This window comes from Furipterus horrens, unplaced genomic scaffold, assembly GCF_987537825.1.
Source record: "Furipterus horrens unplaced genomic scaffold, mFurHor1.1.pri manual_scaffold_11, whole genome shotgun sequence".
In the NCBI taxonomy this organism is placed as follows: Eukaryota; Metazoa; Chordata; class Mammalia; order Chiroptera; family Furipteridae; genus Furipterus; species Furipterus horrens.
The window spans coordinates 59,855,610-59,876,358 of NW_028327181.1; the positions used below are offsets into that span (position 1 = coordinate 59,855,610).

At 46.9% G+C, this 20,749-nt stretch overlaps 2 protein-coding genes and 1 pseudogene across 3 annotated transcripts; 2 read left to right on the plus strand and 1 right to left on the minus strand.

The window, feature by feature from the left end:
- The first annotated feature begins 1,218 nt into the window (after positions 1-1,218).
- Positions 1,219-8,774, plus strand: TLCD3A (TLC domain containing 3A). 2 transcript variants are annotated; one of them, XM_090257189.1, is made up of 5 exons: positions 1,219-1,435; positions 1,865-1,948; positions 5,259-5,463; positions 6,527-6,622; positions 7,060-8,774. In XM_090257189.1, the coding sequence occupies exons 1-5, from the start codon at positions 1,314-1,316 to the stop codon at positions 7,327-7,329; spliced, it is 777 nt and encodes a 258-aa protein (XP_090113315.1). In that variant the 5' UTR covers positions 1,219-1,313; the 3' UTR covers positions 7,330-8,774. The 2 variants fall into 2 exon arrangements, with proteins under 2 accessions (XP_090113315.1, XP_090113316.1); XM_090257190.1 differs by lacking the exon at positions 5,259-5,463 and having other exon boundaries at positions 7,060-7,121.
- A 1,034-nt stretch (positions 8,775-9,808) lies between these two features.
- GEMIN4 (gem nuclear organelle associated protein 4) lies at positions 9,809-16,076 on the minus strand. The gene is made up of 2 exons (XM_090292062.1): positions 15,904-16,076; positions 9,809-13,162 (listed from the first exon to the last, which is right to left on the minus strand). The coding sequence occupies exons 1-2, from the start codon at positions 15,911-15,913 to the stop codon at positions 9,999-10,001; spliced, it is 3,174 nt and encodes a 1,057-aa protein (XP_090148188.1). The 5' UTR covers positions 15,914-16,076; the 3' UTR covers positions 9,809-9,998.
- Positions 16,077-16,860: 784 nt separating this feature from the next.
- On the plus strand, positions 16,861-17,124 carry LOC149997905 (diazepam-binding inhibitor-like 5; annotated as a pseudogene).
- The last annotated feature ends 3,625 nt before the right edge of the window (positions 17,125-20,749 follow it).

Genomic DNA, 20,749 nt, shown 5'->3' on the forward strand with positions numbered 1-20,749 from the left:
TGAGTGGGGTTGTTCCAGACTGGGGCTTTTGTCCACATTTTGCATGATGTGATTTGAAGAGACCCATAGTATTTTTCAATTGCAGTAGACATAAATGAATTGTATTTCTTCCCACATTAGCCAAGGAAGATACAGACCAAAGCAAAGTAAAACTGCTAAGTCCCAAGAGGGAGAGAAGCCAGTAATACTGAACTTATTGTATTGGCCTATGTAATTGGTGCTGAGTGAAAGTGAATCAATTCCAATCCATTCAAATTTAGGGTACCTGGCCTGGAACTTTTAATAAGAGCCACTGTCAACTGGTTAGTACCTTGACCCAAAGCCAAGAGGCAGTATGGCAGTGCCACAGAAAGTCTGCAGACATGATATTCCACCTCTATGTGTACCCTGAAAGAGGAACTGATGGATTCTGTGGCAGGACTTAATGTTTTTAGGAGTGATCCCTTTTGGAGAAATTACAACAGCTGGAAGAATATGGAAAAGCCATCTTTGGCCTGCAGGGAAACCATTTCCTTAAGACTCTTATTGGGAAGCAAGAGTGCATGGCAGTTGATAGCCAAGCCACAGATAAGCAGATTGCCACAAGCTCACCATCCTTTCCGTCTTTCCCCCAACGAGGGATGCCCAGCGAGGCAATGCCCCTGCTTGAAGGGCTTATCTCACCCCGATGGTAGGGGTTCTCCACCGAGTGCGTTTTTCTACCTGGCTTTCTCGGGCGGGGCCCTCCCCCTCCCATTCTGTTCCCTTCGCTTAGGGGCCGGGGGAGAAAAAAGGTCTGTGGCAGGTGCGGGAGCTTTGTCAGTCTGTCTGGTCCGGGAGGGAGGGGGGAGCGTCTGCGGTGACGGAACAGAAGCCCCAGAGCCTCGGCCCTTCCCACTACTGCCTCGGCTACTGGCTACTGGCGCGCGGCTCCTCTGGGGCGCAGCATCGGCGCACCGGGAACCCACGCGGCTGCACGCAGCTCAGCCCCCGGCCCCGGCAGCACCTCGCCCCCGCGGTCCGCTCTCGGGCCGGCCAGGGGAACCCGGGAAAGCCTCTGGGCCCAGGGGCGGCGGCGGCAAGACCCCGCCCCGGCCCGCCGGCCCGCGCCTATCGCGGCCGCCGGCCTGGTCACGCGGAGTGGCGGTGCGGGATCGCGGCCAGCGCTCCGCGGCTGCCGGAGTCGCGGCGGGCGGCTGGGGCGGGGTGGAGGGTGGAGGGTGGAGGGTGGAGGTAGAAATAGGGGCGGGCGGGCCGCGGCAGTCTCGGAGCGGAGTGGAGCCGACCTGAGCCAAGCCGAGGGCGCCAACTGAGGCGCCGAGCCCTGAGCACCCATGCTGCAGACGTTGGCCTGGGGCTCACTCTTCTTCCCGGGGCTCTTTGCGCTCTGTACCTGGGGACTTCGCCGCGCGCGGCCCGAATGGACCGACTACGACTGCGTGATGATCAGCACCAGGTACGCGGCGAGGCCGGCGCCGCCCGCCCCACCCGGCCGCGCGGGCTGCCCAGACCCGCCTGCTCCCGCCCCTGCGCCCAGTGAGTGCGAAAAGGGGGGGCGACAGGAAGCGAGGGGGCTGCCTCCCTAGTTCCTTGCCCCTCTCTGCGGCGTTGGCCAGGGATCTGGGAAGACCCTGTGCGTCCAGTCCTGGAGGGAGAGGGGAGCAGGGTAGAGGGCTGCCCATGCTGGTCAGGATGGGGAGGGAAGCCTGCGACACATCTGCCAGCTGCCCTGGGGGTCGGGGGCGAGGCGGCGGCCCTACCATTTTCCTCTCGGTGCTGGCAGCCGAGGGGAGAGTCAGGTTGAGTTTTGGCTTGATGCTTGTCCACGGGACTGGATTGAGCGCGCTCCCCCACCCCTCTTTTTTTCTTTTCTGCCGAATATTAGGCTGGTTTCTTCAGCGCAGGCTGTGTTGGCCACCGGGTCTGGGATCGTCATCATCTACTACTGTAAAAACGTGGTCACCGACAGGTAACATCCAATGCCAGGTGAAAGAAGTACAAATACCAGCACTGAACGTTTTCAAAGTTTGCCTTTTAGTGGCTCACAGACCCTAGTCCTTCACCAGCACATGCTGTTGGGTAGTTGATTAATGGGGAAACGTGTGCACCATAATTAGTTCCCACCTCTTCTCCTTACCTCTTTCTGCATGGTCAACTTAGGAAGAAAGTAAACTGAAGAAATGCTAGAAAATGACAGGGTTTAAGTCTGATTTAAGATGGCATGTAAGAGGACAGTGTGGCCCATTGATCCAAGTTCTTTATGAAATAGATAAGTTTGAAAATTATTCAGAGGTGAGAGTGTGGCTTTTGGTTCTTTTCAGTGATCACTGGGGCCCTGCTCTGGAGCATTCATTGGCCAGGAGAAGTGCCATGTGGTTAGCAGAGCCTTAGGAATGCTGCTTGTCTTTCCTCTGGATTTGCTAAAGGCGGTAAAGAGGGCTCTGGTGCTTTCAGAAAACTGCCCTGTTATATGTGTTAGAGCTCAGTCCAGAGGGAGACCAGGAAATGTGCATCTAGTGAAACAAATCAAAAAGACAATGGCAGTCTACTTTGTATAGTATGTCCACCTGGGCAATGGTAGTATTTTGTTTCTGTAGCCATTTTTTTTCACCTGTCTACCTAGAACCACTCTTACTTTCTCCCAATTATATTGAAGAGTGATAGTCAATATACAGGGAAAGTCTGATCCTGATCCTTTCCTGACATTGACTCTGGGGTATCTGTCTCACTGGCCTACAAATTTAGTCCTGGATCTTACTTGGCATTAATGCTGCCATCATGATTTTCTTTGCTTTTCTTGGTAATGAATTTTAAATGCTGAGAGAAGAGAGTCAGGTGACTTTGGTTGCATTTATCAAAGGCTAACAGCATGTGCTTGACCAAGTTCAGGTTTTATTTTATTTGAGAATTTTGTGATCATGCAGCAAGCTCCCTCACTGCCCCCACCTAGTTTGTCAGATCACACATGAAACCAGCCTCTTTTGCAAAGATAAAGACGTATGTGGCTTGGCACTATCTTGAGCTGACACGAGGGCAAGCAGCAGGCTACCACTACACATTTCAGAAAAAGATATTTACGTGCAAGTAACTTTCAGCTCTATAGTACAACTGTTGTGTAAGGACTGGCTCCTTAGGACATCACATACCATAGAAGTGGTATGTGACGCAGCTTAAGCATGGCAAGACACCTAAGTTTGGTTTTCCCATTCCTCCTTTTGTGTATCTTTATGCTTTAGATTGTCTGCTCATAAAATAGAGACACATCTCTGTGCCCTCTACCTTTGTGTGGATGCACAAGGTTGCTCTAGCGACACCTACATCATCTTTAAAAAAAAAAAGGCCTTTGGGTCTCATATCCTATACACCGAAATATTTTTTCTATTACATGCCTTCATGTAGACTGTCTATAGATAGAGGGTAATCTATATCTCCCCAATTTATATGCAGAATGTGATATGTGGCCAAGGATTTCATCAGATTCTTAAAGAGGTCTAGATCCCTAAAAGGGCTAAGAGTCACAGCTCTAGGCAATTTTCTCAATTTAAGCACTTATATTTGAGAAATATTAGTACTTTTTACAGTTAAAAGGACTTCCACGCTTTCACTTTAACCTTTATAATAACTTTGTTAGGGAAGTAAGACAAGGACTATCTTCATTTTATAAAGAAAGCTAAGTTTCAGGCTTGTGGTAGTTAACATTATAGTCTAGATCTCTAGATCTTATTGGATTGGTACTGTGTGCAAAATATTAAAACCCTAGGCTCCACTCAAGGGGAGAAGCCAGATATATTTCAGCTCAGCTTTTAATAGCTCTTTATTGTTATTTCACTCGGAATTGCTTTACGAAAGCAATGGAGACCATAGTTGGGCAGTAGAATAAAAACTGCATCTTTTTGACTAAATGGAATTTGGCTAATTAATTCACCTGAATGTATATATTATTTTCTATCCTTAGTTGTTTGCCTCTTTATTATTGAGTTATGCTGTGGGAAGTGTGGAATCATTGAGAAACAGAAACTTGAATTGGCACCATCTATAGAGTATATTCCTGATGTTGCATTTCCTGGACTGGCTCCTTAGGACATCACCTGATACAAAGTTGCAAAGACAGATTTGAGGGCTGTAGGTATACCATTAACAGTCTTTGGTCCCTAGCCAGGTGACTCAGTTAGTTAGAGCATCATCTGGATATGACAAGGTTGCGGGTTCGATCTCCCATCAGGGCACATGCAAGAAGCAACCAATGCATGCATTAATAAGTGGAACAACAAATCAGTGTTTTCTCTCTCTTCCCCTTCCTATCTCTCTCTAGAACAAGTAAAATTAAAAAAATAAAGTTGGGGTGGGGTGCAGCCTTAACAAGTACTGCAGGTGATTCTGATGTTCAGGTACTTTGAGAACCATAAAACTAAATTGTTTCTTCTATCTAACACACAGTGTTCAATAAAAATTGTTGATTTAGTGAATCTAATCCTTCCCAGCATAGGACATAATTTCAATTTAGATTTTTTCCACATCAATTTTTCTATAGAATTATGATTTATCATTTGGGAACAAAAATTGTAGAAATTCTAGACTTTCCTTCTAATCTACTCTAGGACAGTGATAAACTATCATTTTGACTCAGCAAATATTGATTCAACCCCTTTGGTGAATGGGAACACTTGTCTTTTGTCCCAACTTCTCTTTTGGTATCTGATTGCTATAAGGTAGTCCTTGAGCTTCGGGCTCATTTCCAGACATATTTTTCTTAATGAGTGGAATTGGGATTAGCCATAGAATTGTAAAGAAAATATCCAGGGTTGCTTGCCAGAAACTCCCTACAGTGGGGTTACAAGCAGACACAAGAGGAAACTCCCAACTGTTGAGCAACAAGTGGAGTTAAACTGGAAATATTGGATTGGGATTTGGGACACCTTCCAAACCAGTTTCTTGGTGGGGCTGTTGAATCATTGGTAGAGATATCCATATCAAAGTCAGCTTATATCACAAAATGCCAGAAAATTCATTACAAATGAGTAGCTAAATCAGGCAAATAGTGACAGCTAGTCACTTAAACACATGAGTGCTTTCTGCCTTTGACATGAATTTCCCCCTGTAATTTAGAGAAAGGTGTTCACTGTCAGCTTCAGCATCTTCACTGTAAAGTACTTGGAGTAAAAACATCTGATTAATACAAAGCTGAAGGAAATGTGTTTGAGAAGAGGATGACTTTGAGCCTGCCTTCATCGTTGGTATCCATAATTATTTTACGGACCACTCAATATGCTTTCTTTCAGGCACTGGCTTGCCCGAGAATATGTCTGGTTTTTGATTCCGTATATGGTCTATGACACCTACGCCATGTACCTGTGTGAATGGTACCGAACCAGAGAACAGAACCGCAGACACTCCCTCACCATTTTTCGAAACTTCCTAAGTAAAAACCGCCTCATGATCACGCACCATGTGGTCATTCTGTTGGCCCTTGTGCCGATTGCCCAGGTATGGCCTCCCAGGATATAGCCACTAGCGTTGGTCACTTGTTTCTCCCACTGAAGACCAATACTTAGGAGTCAGGATTACCCCCCTTTCCTTTGCTTTCCAACCTCACCCACTCTTGTGCCAGCTGCTTCCAAAGTTAAATCCCCTAGGCAACTCCCCTAGGCAAGTCAGGTAGGTATGTTCATGATCTTCCTTGCCAGCTCCCCCAGCCCTTTGCGATTCCCTAGCCTTTACCAAAGGTTCTGTCTTTAGTTCATACAATATAAAAACTACAATATAAAATACAACATAAGAATTTTTTTTAAATGAGAGTTCAGTCAACTGATTATTTGACGTCACAAAAGCACTCTCTCAAAGCAGATAGCCTCATAACTTCTACTCAGATCCATTTTTCCCATAAAAACTTCACCCAAGAAAAGATGGGAACGCAACACAGAGAGGAAACTAGTAATTTTTGAGTGCCTACCAGTTGATAGGCACTTTATTTAAAAGCTCATTGATTTCTGCTAATAATTAGAAATGATTAGAAATCATAGTAATTTTTAGCCCTCTACCATAGATGAAGAAATTGGGGCTGTAAGTTTACGAAGCTCACTTAGTAGTACGTACTGAGAGAGCTGCTATTCTATTCTATATACTGCTGTCTTGAAAAGATAAAAGGAGAGGTAGAGCACATTACATTCTTGAAGAAGTCTCCCTAACATCTGGCACAGGATCTGGCACACATTTTGTTGAACTGATCTGGCTAAGTGCCCTTGGCATGACCAAGTTAGATACCCAAAAGTAGGCTGCAGAGCTCCTTTGGGCTGACATTGAAATTCAGAGAAAGCTTGGTGTATGATGCAATCAGCTGATCAGAAGTTGCCTCTGGGTCCTAGCGATTCTACCATCAAAGTGCCATTGCAATGGAAGCAGCAGTGTTAAATGGGTCTACACCTGCCCTCTTAGCATTTCCCTTTCCCTTCATGGTCTTTCATGGTTACCCTTTTCAACAGCCCTTGTTAGAATTTTCCTTCCAATGGTTCCTTAACTTCCATGTCTTATTTCCTTTTTTCCTTTCCAGAGGCTTAGGGGAGAGCAGGGGGACTTCTTTGTTGGCTGCATCTTCACGGCAGAACTGAGCACTCCATTTGTGTCCCTGGGCAAAATTCTGATTCAGGCATGTATGAATGAAATGGCAGACACATGCAGGGGCACACTCTGCTTTTCCTTGGTGGATTGTGGGGTTTGGTGAAATCTCTTAGTGCTAGTAATAATAGGATAGGAGACCCTTGAACAGACTTAAAGGTCTTAAAGGCCAGTGGGGACATAATTGTATATTTGATTCAAATTTAATATAGTCCTTCATGTTTTTTTCTTGGTCATAGATTTTCTGTCATCCACTGTCGGGTGGGTGGCTTAGGTCAAATCTGCATCACTGCTGGAAAACCAAAAAAGCTATATGCATGTATATTATAGATACAGCAGTGCTTAGTCAACTTTTACAAGTGTCAGAAAGCTAGACGTTTGGCCTTTACTGCTGTGGGACTTGGACTAGTCATTTCCTGAAGGCCCAACCTCTTGGTGACTGCATTTTCCCTCCCTCTTCTTTTGCAGCTAAAGCAGCAGCACACCCTTCTGTACAAGGTGAACGGGATCCTCACGCTGACCACCTTCTTTTCCTGTCGGATCCTTCTTTTCCCCTTCATGTACTACTCCTATGGCCAACAGCTGCAACTAAGCCTGCTCCAAGTGCCATTTAGGATCCCTTTCTTCTGCAATGTGGCCAATGTCTTCCTCATTGCTCCCCAGATCTACTGGTTCTCTCTGCTGTGCAAGAAGGCAGCCCGGCTCTTTGACACTCCCCCAGCCGAAAAGGATGGATAATTGCTCCCAGGAGCCAGGCAGTGGGGGGGTGACTCCTCACTGGCTGCCTCTTCCACTCAGTATTCCACGGACCAAATTGTGCCCTGGGTGGCTTCAGCCTTTTGGGTATTGATAAGCAGATGGGTTTGAGTTTTTCTAAAGAATATTCGTATTACCTCCCTCTTCTAACCTGCCCTTTTGCAAAAGCACTTTTTTCTTAGTAACAACTAGTGGATCCTTTCAGACCTCCATTGGCAGCAAGGATTATGCAAGCCCAAGGGTCCTTCCTTGGGTCTTATTTCAAGGGCTCTGGGAGGTAGAAGCATGGGGAGCAGAGATAGGTGGACCAGGATGATAAGCACCTGGACACCCAACTGGCCCTAATATTGGTGGCTACCCACTTTGGCAAACACTCAGGGCAATATCCACACATACTGGGCCAGCAGAAGCAAGTGATGACTTGGTTCTTGAAATAATTTCTTATGATATTGGCCTGGGGAAATCGTTGTGGGTAGGTAGTTTATTGTTTACTAGAAAATCCATTGGTCTTTTGCCTCATTCTTTCATCCATGTGCCAACATTGAATTCTCATGTCTACTGACTTCCGATCAGAAGTCTCAGTGGGGCGGGGGGTGGGGGGGAAGGGGCAGGTAGGAAGCAGAGATGGGAACCTGAAGCACTTGAGTAGGTAGGGAGGCTAGTAGGTCAGCATCTTTGCAGGCTGCCTTTGTAAGATCAGTGTCAAACTTATGAGTTTGTTGTCAACTGTCACAAATACTATACCCTTTTTAGCATGTCCTTTCAAGCCCAGCTTTCCCAATATCCACACACACAGGATGCTCTTGTTAAAAACTATAGGGGTGAAGTGAAAAGATGGCTACCAAGCTATTCACCGGGTAACCCCACTCTGACAGTCCTTTTCACATGAAGTGGAAATGGACTTCTGTGTTCCAAATCCTGAGAAGTTGCATCTAGACTGCCTCTTGATAACCCAGAGCTTATGGTCCAAAGCCTGTTCGTCTGTGAGTGTACCACCATTTAGCCACAGGAGGCTGGAGAGCAAGAGTGCATGACAGCCCTGGCCAGTATGTCCTGTGGACTGACTCCTTCACTACCGTTTGCAAATGGGATTCTCTGGTGCCAATCATTCATTATCAACTAGGATGGGTTTTAGAAACTGTGCTATCATGAGATTTTTTTTCAAGTGGTAGTGAACAGCTAGACTTTTAAGTGCCTTTTAATTCATTGTTGTCCATGAACTTTTATAGTACTGAATATGTAACTGCCTCAAATTTTGAATATTTTGTCTTTAATGGGTGCCATTTAAAAAATGCAAAATGCTATAATTTTTTTACTGTTTGTTCACTGTCATTTTATCTTGTATAAATCACCCCTGTGGTGATTAAATTGCACTAATATTTCCCAACTTATTCTTATTTGTGAAATACAACATACATCAATACCAACCTCCTTTAAGACCCATCCCATCACCTAACTTGACTGGCTACTGTATGGTGTTGCTTCTGGTCTGTGTTCATATCCATGTAACTGGCAAAGGTGGGGTTTGAGGGGAGGGGAATGTGTTAACGTTTTCAGCCTCCACAAGGGCCTACCTCATGCTGTAACAGTTTCTGTGATTCATGGTTCCCCCACACTGCGGGGTCCTCAAGTTTAAGCCTGGTGCTCACGTAACTTTAGGCCCTTTCTTCTCTTCCTAGGTGAATCCCAATTATGAACTGGGAGGGCAGAAACCCAGCTGTAGGCCCCAGAGCCAGCCCACTGTAAGTGGGGGAGGGAACCTGAATAATGCCATTTTAAGTGAGGGCGTGGATATGAAGGTGATGAAGTACATCCTTTTCCCTTCCTTGCCTCCCAAATTAAATGCCTTACTAACCAGTCCTCATAGTTCTGTAATAGGCCCTGGACATCTTCAATTTGCATTTTTATGCTTCTGTAGACACCATTCCCTGCTCCCACTCATTCTTCAGAACCATGACAACAGCTCTAGTCAGATCATTAACACTCATCCCTTGAACACATCTCTGCTGTGCTTACTAGACCTAGTTTTACCATAGCTCCTCTGGATCCACTGAATGGTTGGCGTTATGGCAAAGTCCTCAATTCAGAAGCCATCCATCTTCTTGATGTCCTTGATCTACCCCCAGCACCAAATTTTCTTGGTCCCACCGTCTCATTTTACCCTTTTACAATGGTACAGGCCTTTTGAGCACACAAATCATGTGGTCAACTGGTGGCAGAACAGTTCTTTTTCTAATTGCTGCCCTTTCCAAAACACCACAAAATGACTCTTGAAGAGGGTTTCAGTGCAAAAGAACACACAGTTTATAATTTTTCCACTTCAGTGGTTTCACCTTTGGACTTGACCAAATTTTAGGGTGGATAAGTGGTTATGAACATGTTCCCCCCAGCTTGATTTGATCTTAGCCCAGTGTCAGTGTATCTAAGTCTAGACTACTGACAACACTCGAGAGACGAGATGAACTCAAAATGAGAATTTTATTATAATTGTATGTTACAAATACTTAAGAAACTATTTTCTTTACACAGTTATTGCCATATACTTTTTAGGTTGTGTACAATTTCACACACCTGAAAAGTCTGTGTTTCTCGGCTCTAGCCCCTATCGACCCCACCCAGTGGAGGCGCAGCTGTTTTCTGACCTACAAAGGTCAAAAATTGCTGATCTTCTGCAGCAGGGTTTGGCGCCGCTCCTCAGGGCTAATGTTCTTGGCGATGGACTTTAGGAAGTGCTGCTCATTTGCCTTCTGGAGTAAGGCGCTAATAGAAGGGTTGGTCTTGCTCAGAGTTTCATAGCAGGTGAGGATTTCCAAGGCCAAAACATACAGTGGTTCACACACCTCTTGGTGGAGCATGGCCATGATGTGCAGAACATGACAAAATATCTGGGTATAAAAAAACAGGACTTCCTGGGTCAGGTCCTGTTCTTGTCCTTGGGTCCAAGGGCCAACTGACTGTATCACCTTAACTGAGTCCAGGAGGTTGGTCAAACTGCTACAGAGGAGTTTGACCACATGGCTCCAGCCTTCCATAGGAAGCCAGTTACGACAACTCTGGCTGCAGAGAAACTGGAAAGCTCTCAAGAGGAGTACGGAGAGTTGGAGCTCCTGAGCCACAGTCTTCAGGTTGAGCAGAGGAACAAACTGAATATATTCCAAACTATAAGGGACATGTAGGAGTTGTTTCTCCAAAAGTCTCCTGGTCAACTGGAAAAGGCACTGCCATTCCTGGGTGCTGCACCAAGGCATGATTTGTACCAGGGCTACCAGAAAGCCCTTGCTGAACATTCTGACCTCCTCAGGGTTGCTCACACCCACCACCAAGAAGGAGAGCATCTGCTCGGAGATGCTTTTGGAGGTGCAGCAGCACTCCATCCAGGCCAGGAGTCCTGTGCCTGGCCCGTACCCAGGGTGGGCCTGGGAGGTCCACTCATCCTCAGAAAGCTTACAGATCTCAAAAAGTGTGGCTGGCACCTCACACTTGAAGTGGCCCTCAAAGAAGTTCTTCAGTCTCAGGCCCACAGTCCAGTCTAGCTGCTCCAACTTCCGGTGCAGCCAGGACAGGGACTTGACCCAGGTATCTGGGGAGAAGTTCTCGGCATTAGCTAACACAATCTCACAGAGGAGCTCCAGGATATGGCTCACCAGATCCTTCCCATCCAAAGAGAGGCACCGCTTCTCCCTGGGGAGCTGCCAGTATTTGCTGAAGCAGTCCAGGAGCTGGCACAGGCTGAGGATGAGGGGGAACGGAGAGCAAGTCTGCAGCCAGTATTCCTCTAAGCAGGCATTTGCTTCCAGAGTCTGGATGAAGATCTTCAGACTGAGGTCTACCTCTTCTACATCTAGCATCAAGAAAGGCAGGACAAATTCCCTCAGCACCTCATCTGGCTCAAGAAGAGCAGCGACCGGAATCCCCTGGGGCTTCACGGGATTCATCAGGCATCTCAGGAGCTCCAAAAACTGCTTTTCTTCCTTGGGCGTAGAGAACTTGGTCCAGACGGTTTCTTTGAGGCATGACACTACAAAAGTGATGGGTGGATTTGGACCCTGCTCTTCCGTGAACCTGAGGGCGGGGAAGGCGGTGAGAATCTGGGCCAGGAATTTGTGGGTACCAAGATTAACCACAGCCATGCTGCACATTTTCTTCACTGTGATCTCCGGGTGCAGTATTACCACGCGGGCCACAGATGCTATAGCTTTAGCCAAGCCCTGTTCAGAAGCGCTCTGTGCAAGCTGGTTAAAAGTCGTGTTGAGGTCTTCCTGAAACCCCTCCAAGTAAGCCGACAACTTCTCAGAGAGGCCCTTTCGCCCCCAGGAAACCAGGACACCTGAGAGGACTTTATTTTTATGTGGCAGTGATAGGTCTGCATAACATTCTAGGATCAAGTTGGTAACTTGTTTGATCTGAGATTTGGGGATGGCTCTATCTGTCATGCTGACTTCTGCCACTGTTTCCAGCAGCTTTAACACCAAATCTGGCTCTCGGAAGAGAGCCTGGTTACTAGCCAGGCAGGCTAGCCACTCGTCCGAGAAGGCCCACTTCTTCTCAGAAGCAAAAATGTAGCACATTTCCATATGCCTATCCATCTTCTGCTCGATAATGGCCATGGCAATCGAGGCGGTGATGTCCTTTTCCCCGCCCTTGTTCAGTACCCTGCTCGTTTTCCTCAGGAAATGCCCGACACACTCTGCCACTTCAGAGCCCACCTGCCTCTCTTCCTTGGACAGGCTGGTGGTATCAAGGTAGACCTTCAGGTTCTGGCTAAAGGAAGTCAGACTGTCACACAGCCGATAACTGTCATAATTTGTCCCCTGGGTGCTGCTGAGCATGGCCTGCAGCTCCTCCCCCCACTCCTGCAGCAGGCTGCGCATGAACTCAAACCCAATGAAAACTGTTTCATTTGGGAGCCTGGCCAGTGAGCTCAGACTGACGTCCCGTTCTGCCTCCTTTACCTTCTCTGCCAGTGCCTGTTGGTGATATGGGTTCTGGGTGTCCGAATTCCACACAGAGATCACAGTGGCCAGTTTGTCTAGATAAACAATGGCAGACACTTCCTGAGGGTCGTCCTCCATCAGTGCAAACACGGTCAGCATGTCAGCCAAGTTGGCTAACGCAAAGCACTTCATCCCAGGGCACAGGATTCTGTTTTGAATTTGCTTCAGCCCAGTGAGCAGCATGGCCAACAAGGGCATGGTAGGACACACATCTGGATCTGACTTAAACCTCTTTGGAGGATGGGAGAAGTCATCTGAGGAGGACAAGTACTTATGGGCCATTGCCCTAAACTGGGAGAGCAGGGGGTCCTGATGATTGCCCTTGTGCTTCATCATTTCCCACCAGACGTCAAGGAAGAAGGCCACATCCTTTGAAGAAGTGTCAACAGCCATGTGCTCCAAAAAGTGCTCTAGTTCTGCACGGCAGATAGTGGTGGGGAGGGCCATCAGGAGCTGGATAAAGAGTCCAGAAGCTTCCAGGGACTTGAACAGCTCAAAAAGGACTGTGTGATTTATGGTAGGGATCATGTTGCCTACTGAAAAGAACACATCTTCCTGCCACCGAGTTTCAGCGTCAGAAGGGGTGACAGGGTAGGGCTGAAGCACCCTGGCCCAGATGACAACCAGAGCTTTCCTTCCCCAGGCAAGGGGCTGGGAAGATGCTGTGGCAGAGATCTCCTTCAAGGCCTCCACAATGGGCTGCCCAACACGCTCCCAGTCAGACTTTGTCAGTTCTTCCAGTGCTTTGGGGCGGAACAGCTGCTGGGCCAGCAAAAAGCCCCCATGCAAAACAGCCATTTCTTCACAGATATTCAAGGGTCCTGCACAGAGAGAAGCTGAGTAAGGTAAGAGTGTGGTGAACCTTTTCAAGATAGTATGCAGAGTTTAGAAGGAGAGATAGCAGTTACCAAGCTGGCTGTCATGATTAGGGTTAGAGAGAAGAGTTCTAAACAGGATCCGTGGGAGAAGGGGAGCCACTGCAAAGCTGGAATCAAAAGGACTTGCCAGAGGAATAAAAAAGGACTCCCAAACTCTCTAGGTTGAAACCGGAAAGACAACGGGCACCACTGGAAACAGGGAACACAGGAGACTCAGGAATGTTTGGAGGGAACACTGTTAAGCTTTGGTTATTTGGAATTTGAGGCCTAACATTAAGGTAGACGTGCCCTCCAGCCATGGAAATGCACAGCTGAAGCTCAAGAGAAAAGTCAGAAGGGATCAGTGTGACCCAGGGGATCAACGGAACCAATGAAGTGAATGAAATTCTGGACTACTGAGGCTAGACGTGCCACCCCACCCCAGCAAAAGAATGGCCAGCAGAGGATTTGGGGAAGAAGGGTTTAGAGAGCACAAGGACAGTATCCAACTACCAGGGCCACCAAGTATACACTGCAGTACATGAAACTGAGCTTAAGAGGCACACGGCCCAGGGCTGTGGGCACAGAAGCAATCAGACAAACCCTACCTTCCCCCTTTTCTCTTATAACCTTGTCCTGCAAACAGCTTTCAATTGTTCTGCCTTTCAGGGACAGTTCACTCCATGGCTTCTTCTATTGAGAACAATTACTCATGTCCCTGGTTCTCTGGTAGAAACCAAGTGGTAGACAGAAAAACAATGCACTACATTAAGAAAGAGAAGTCCTTCCTTCAGTGAGCCGTAAACTCACATAGACTTATCAAGGAAGGCATCTTGGGGTTTTTAATCAGCCATGAGTTTAGCTCAGCCATTTAAAAGCAATGTGATCATGGACAGATGACTTCCTTCTCTGAGTCTCCCTTCTGCATATGTTGGGATAATACAAACTTCATATAATGATTGTGAGGATCAATAAATACATATTAGTCAAGTCCTTGACCCTGGGTTGGTGCTGCTAGCTCCTGATCCCATTTCCCAGGGATGGTAAGAGTTAAACGAGATACAGCTACACTAAGAATCATGATACAAAGAACCTGATGAAGTGCTCAATAAATGCTGGTTTTCCCCAAATCTTTTGACTGCTGACAGGACCAGAATCTTGTCACTATTCTTGGCCTCCCTGAACTCAGAAACATGAAAAGATGTACATCTTCCTCAGAGGTGTTCCTATTGGCCCAGAAACTAAAGTAGAGCACAAATACTGCTCACCATTCAATATTCCTGACTCCTCTCCCCTTTATCAGTCCATCATATACCCAAGAAGTCATCTTCCCAGGCCAAGAGCCAACAGAGAGACTCCTGATTCTAGCAGACTAAAGAATATCCTGCTCCTTCGATCATTTATGGGAGCAGCACTCCTAGCAGCCCACCAGTGAAGGCTATCCGCCTTGGCTCCCAGTGGCCGAGGCTGACTCCTAGGGAGGGTTAGGCTGCTGAAGGGGTCTCTCGGCAGGTTCTGGACCTTCTTTCTGGCTCAGGCTACTCTCCAGAGCACCGAAATGTGTTCCCTGTGACTCTGTCGATTGAATTTTGTTGCGCTATCAGCTCGGCTGAGATGTCTGGCCCCCAACGACTATTTTCCAGAGACACCAAGTAAATACATGTGCCACTTAAAGGAATAAGCCCCAGGAGCAGTTAACAGCTGGATAATTCCCCAAGAGTTTTATCACTACTGGTTAACTGGTGCTTATGAGTGCCCACTCCTTTATATTAAGTGCCACTCTGCGCCAGCGCTGTACTAGGTGGTGCACATGTAAGATCTCTTTAAATCTTCAAATCAACCTTTTGAGAACTATATTATTACTGTTTTATAGAAGGGACCATTGAGACTCAAACAATTCACTCAGGATGTTGCAACTACGAGGCTATTAGGAAGAAATCACCCACAGGTGTAGGGCTCCCAGTTCTTCCTACCATTCCACCACTTAAGAGCTGGCTGGGGCCAGGGACCAGAACTTCTCCACAGCCTATTACTGGCACACCTCGGGGTGCCTCACTCCAGCTCCCCCAGAGCAGGCCCCTGGTCTTATCTCCTTAGGAGCCATGTCCAGAAGAGTAAAGAGGCTGGGCAAGGATTTCTATCAGCTCCTCCCTCCGTGCTTCCAATCTTTGCCTCAGAGGATTCTGAATGAAGGTGCACGCGCCACCTCAGCTGCCGCAACAGCTCCCCGCAACTGCTAGTCCAATGAACCCTAGCTGCGCGCAAGACACTGAACCGGGAACTGTATACACGTGACCTCAATGAAAACTCGCCAAAACTCTTTAAGTGTATACATTATCATATCCGTTTTATCGATGAGCTTAAGTCACTTGCTCAAGAACTTATCAGACGTTCAACATATGAGACCGTCGGGGTATCCCGGATTCCTCCGGGCGTCTTCTGAGACCGACATTTTACAAAGCACGTGCACGAACCCTCCGTACTTTCGGGAAATATAACTTCACAACCCGTTTGGCCCTTCACGTGGAAAGGGGCCGAGGGGGCAGGAGACGAGCCAAGAGGCGGCTCCAACGATACCTCAGCTCTCCAAAACCCCTCCCCCAACCGGAAATCTCCCTCAGCCCAGGCCCACTCAGCAACGCCCTGGTCTCCCGTTGCGGGATGCGGCCCAGTCGTGCTCGGAGAAGAGAAGCCCAAACACCCACCTAAATCCATGGCGGCAACGCAAGCAGCGGAGCGGGCTGCCCCTCCCCCGCGAGGCGGCGAGTACTGCGCAGGCACCACGGCACAATGGGCGGTCCCAGGAGGGCGGGACAATAGGCTGCGCCTCAGTCCCTGCCCAAAGTCTCAGCTCCGGCTCCACGCGGACAGCGGCAGACTCCCTCCGTTCCGCGCGCACGCGCGGTCCTCACCTACGAGCCGACCGCCAAGCCCACAGCGCCACCTATCGGCCGTAGGTCTCCAATCCGCCAACAGGCTAGTACCCGCCCCGCCCCTCCCTCTCCACGAGTCTGGACGCCGGGCTCCGCGTCCCGCGCCCCGCCCCCAGCGCAGCGCGTCGGACCCCGTCCATTTCTACTGTTTCGCTCAGCCCCTTTCTCTCTCTAGTTCCCTGTCCAGCCCTGCTTCCGGGTCTCAGTGGGTCCCTGGTCCCGCATTCTGTTCCACCAAGTCACTTCAGTGACTGTCCCTTGCCAGGCCGCCCACTCACCAGCACAGACACGCCGCTCTCTAAAGACAGGCTTCCTCCCCCGCAGCGGTCTCCCGGTCTCACTCTGGCCACTGCGCGCCACAGCCTCTTAATCGTCCCCGGCGCGCCTCCTTCAGACCACAGCTGCAGCAACTCCTTAATTTTCTGTTATCAGATGCCTTTGAAATATTCATGGTTGTCCTCTTCAGAAAATGCGCTCTGCGAGCCAGAACTACCTTGGGGGGAGATCCAATCCAGTGGGCCCGTTTGCAATGTGCACTTTATAAAAATGCACATTTGATTTCTGAGAACACATAATTATTCTGTGTTCTTCCCACATATTACCCTGTCTCCCTTCCCCTTCTTCCCAGACTTAATCACCAGCCTCAGGTGTTCCTAACTCACCACCCTCCAGCTCCTAGCGCCAGGTAGCACTAGAAAAGACAGACAGGGCCCAGCCTCGGTTCCCGCAATGTCCTAAGTGGAGTTTGAGCTCGCCTGCGCTTCTGTAAAGCAGCTGAAGGGACCCGTGAGTGATCGGGAGAAGCTGTTGGTGTACAGCTTCTACAAACAGGCCACCGAGGGCGACTGCAATATCCCTGCCCCACCTACCACAGAGGTGAAAGCCAAGGCCAAGTGGGAGGCATGGAATGAGAAAAAGGGGATGTCCAAGATGGACGCCATGAGGATCTATGTCGCTAAAGTAGAACTGAAGAAAAAGGAGGACAAAGTGTGAAACAGAACGAAGTACAGTAGCATGGCTCCTCTGGTGGGGAAAATGGGCTTCTTAAAAGACCTTGCTGGCTGAAATGTCCAGAAACTGCAGCAACCATAGCTGAGACATCAATAAATTACTTGAACTGCATGAAAATGGATGTCTGCTGTTGGAAAAGCAAACTCAAAGTCACTGTGAGTCCTGGGGAGCTGTCCAAAATGTATAAAAGGCATCTTTCCTCTAGGGCAAGTGCCATCAAAACTGGCTTTCGGTATAATTCTGTGTTCCCAGCATTCCTGTTCTCAGATAATATGTAGATATTTGGCAGGAGTTAGAGGGGTGGAGAGAGAATCCTGCTATGAAAATGCCAAAGATCTGACTTCAGTGAGTGGCTCAGCTTCTGGGGAGGGGGGAAGGAGAGGAGGCTGAAGCCCCTAATCTCTTCAGAGGCTGTCCGTTCACTGCAACCCAACATTATGGAGGGGGAAAAGGGCTCCGTCCTCCAAAAAGCTAAAGTCAAGTCCTGCTACCAGAAGCCCCTACTGGAACACAGTCCTGATGAAGTTAGTGTTTTGAGTGAAGTCAGACTTTTAGTGAAGTAGATACATCACAACACAGCAGTGAGAAACACTAGAGCAGAAGATTTCAAAATCCCACCTCTGAAATCTAAGGCCTAGCCACCAAAATTTTCTTGGGGCTATGGCATAGCTAATCCTGGTTTCTACTTGAGGATGTTTGTGGGACAGCATGTATGTGTATGTATATGGAATTTATTTCAGGAACACAACAAAACCTTTACCCATGCAAATGCCAGAGTGTCTGAGCTCAGCTTCTACTCCTTAGTATTGATTATCACGCAGGAATCAATGCACAACATTGCACTGAGATATGAAGTGCTAAATGATATTATTAGAGACATTTCAAAGCAATAGGTCTGCGGTGGCATGGAATTTTCCAATACTTTTCCTCAATTAAAATCTATTTGTGTAGATCATGACATCAGGTTAGCTCCAGTTAATGAAGGACCATTAACAACAGAAGCAACCATGAAGACTTCAGAGTAAAGTCAAAGGAAACCAAACCTCACCAGGTATCTTTGAGATCTTCTGTTCACATATTTGTAGCAAGTTGTTATAGACTAAGTACATTACTTAAGAATGAAGTATACCCAGGACACAACAGTGACTAAAGAACTATTCCTTGTAACAATAAACTGGGCAAGGGCCACACAGTACAGAAGTTGTATTGTTTCCTTTTCTTTAGAGGGTATTATGAACACATTCTGATGCTTTTAAAGCCATGAGTTGCATTAAATGTGAATAGTAATAATAATGAACATTCTGTAAATCACTATAAATGATTAAAAATGCACCATAATTAGGACTGCTAAATTTTGTGGAGGAAAGGGAGAAAATATGAATATATACATTATGCTTAATAAGTAAGAGGCAGGGGAGTGGAACTGATGGGTTGGGGAGGAGCAAGACTTTTCAGTGTATACCTTTTACATTGTTTTTGTTTTTGAACTATTGACTCTATTAACTTACAAAGAGGTCTGAGGGCACTTCTTCACTGGACATTGAAGCCAGGGGAAATTTCCTATAGGGTAAACGTAATAAATCTTAGACTCAACTGGAATTTCCCATTAACTCTTACCATGCAATTCAATGGACAAGTTGGAGCCCTCCTGAAAATTCTGCTAAACCACAATGGCATTGTGTGATAGGTGAGATGGAAGAAAGCCACATAAAGGAGAACCGAATGTAAATGGCTTTGCTAATTCCATTAAGATGTCAGGCAAATAGGGATTTCATATTAACTTTCTGCACTGAACTGGGAGAACTCTTGCAACACAGCCATTCTATAACTTTCTGGATTTATACCCAACATGTATTTGAACTTATCTAGGACTCCACACCTCTTGCATCAAAAAAAAAAAAAAGACTGCTGTGAAACACAACATAAGTCTGGAGAAACGGAAGAACTTTCCAGCTTCATCTGTTTAAAAACACCAGCTTGGGCAAAACCATGTTTCTTATACCTTTGTTTTCTGGTTGGTCATACCATCTCCATAGGTGGGAAAGTCATAACCTTTGGTTTAAAATTACTAGCTACAAGGTGCAGAGTTAAATGCTTAGATTCCTTGATAGAAGGCCAAAGTTGGACTTAAGGGTGAATAAAATATTAAAGATTGCAAGACAGGAAAAAATGACAAGCAATGAGGTAAATAAAAGGGGGCTGATATCATAAAGCCAAAATGTCGTAGGCAGATAAACAGCATTAATCTCTATCAGGCATAATCGTACATTTAAGAGAAAATATTCGGGGTATGTTAAAATATAAGATAATCAGATAAAGTGGGATCAGTACTTACATAAACCACTTATTTTACTACAACAAACTTAGAAGGCCACATCACAGCATCCTAACACACTGGGAAAGTATAGTTTTATTTTTCACAAGAACAGTATTACTAGAGATAAACATTAAGAATTACTTAATCTAAAGCCCTGGCTGCTGTGGTTCAGTGGATTGAGCATCAGCCTGCAAGCCAAGTGTTGCTGGTTTGATTCCCAGTCAGGGCACATGACTAGGTTGCTCATCGGGTCCCCCGTTGGGGGTGTGAGTGAGAGGCAACCACACAGTGATGTTTCTCTCCCTCTCTTTCTCCTTTCCCCTCTCTCTAAAAATAAATAAATAAATAAATAATTAAAAAAAAAAAAAAGAATTACTTAATCTAATAGAAAATCTGAGAATAAATCACAGTCTAAAGAGACAAAGACGCTTATTTGATTATTCAAAATTCATACAATAATTTTCCCATGAATAGGGAAAAAAAGTGAACCACTTGTCTAGAGCAGGAACATATATAACTTGGTTTGCTTTGAAATTCATGATTGCTTCCTGAAGATAAAATTCACCCTGAAATTTCCATACTCCACCCTGCCAGCAAGGGAGAACATCAGAGGCTATGATTTACAAGTAATTTAATATATATTATTCTGGGACTGGTATCTTCTCGGTCAATACTTTCCAGTCTCATCAATTTCTTTCCTAAAATTGGAACCTGCCCACCACTTTAAATAATGACTCTTACAGGTTGGTATTAACAGCTTAATTTTAAAAGTCGGGTCGGCAGCCGTCCGTCTCAAGAGACGATGGTGTAGCTTCTTAAGAGTCTATCTGCACTGCTGAGAATGGCTGTGCAGTCCGACTCAGGAGTGACACGGTATCTGTCTCCTCCCGTGTTGAATCGACATCTTGTGATGACGCTGGAGTGTCCTCTCCAGTGAAGCTGAAGCTACAGAGCCTGGGCAGGGTGATATGGAGGGTCTGCTGTTGCCCATGCAGCAGACCCCCCCTCTCTTCGCAGCTGAAGGGTCCAAGGGAAAGACGGAGTCAATACAGCTTGGCTTCAGGTGCGCCGCAGGAGTTGCCGGTGTTGACTACAACGTCAAACCGCCTTAGGGACTCCGGCTCCGGATTTTCTGTCGGGGTTTACTCCCTTAGCCTTTCCCCTGAAGAGGTATGCCACAAGGCAGCGGAGGTTTTTTGGAGTCAGAGTTTTCCTTCTCTGATGTGCCCTGACTAGAAGATCGAACCAGCGACACTTAGCTCGCAGGCCAACGCTCAATCCACTGAGCCA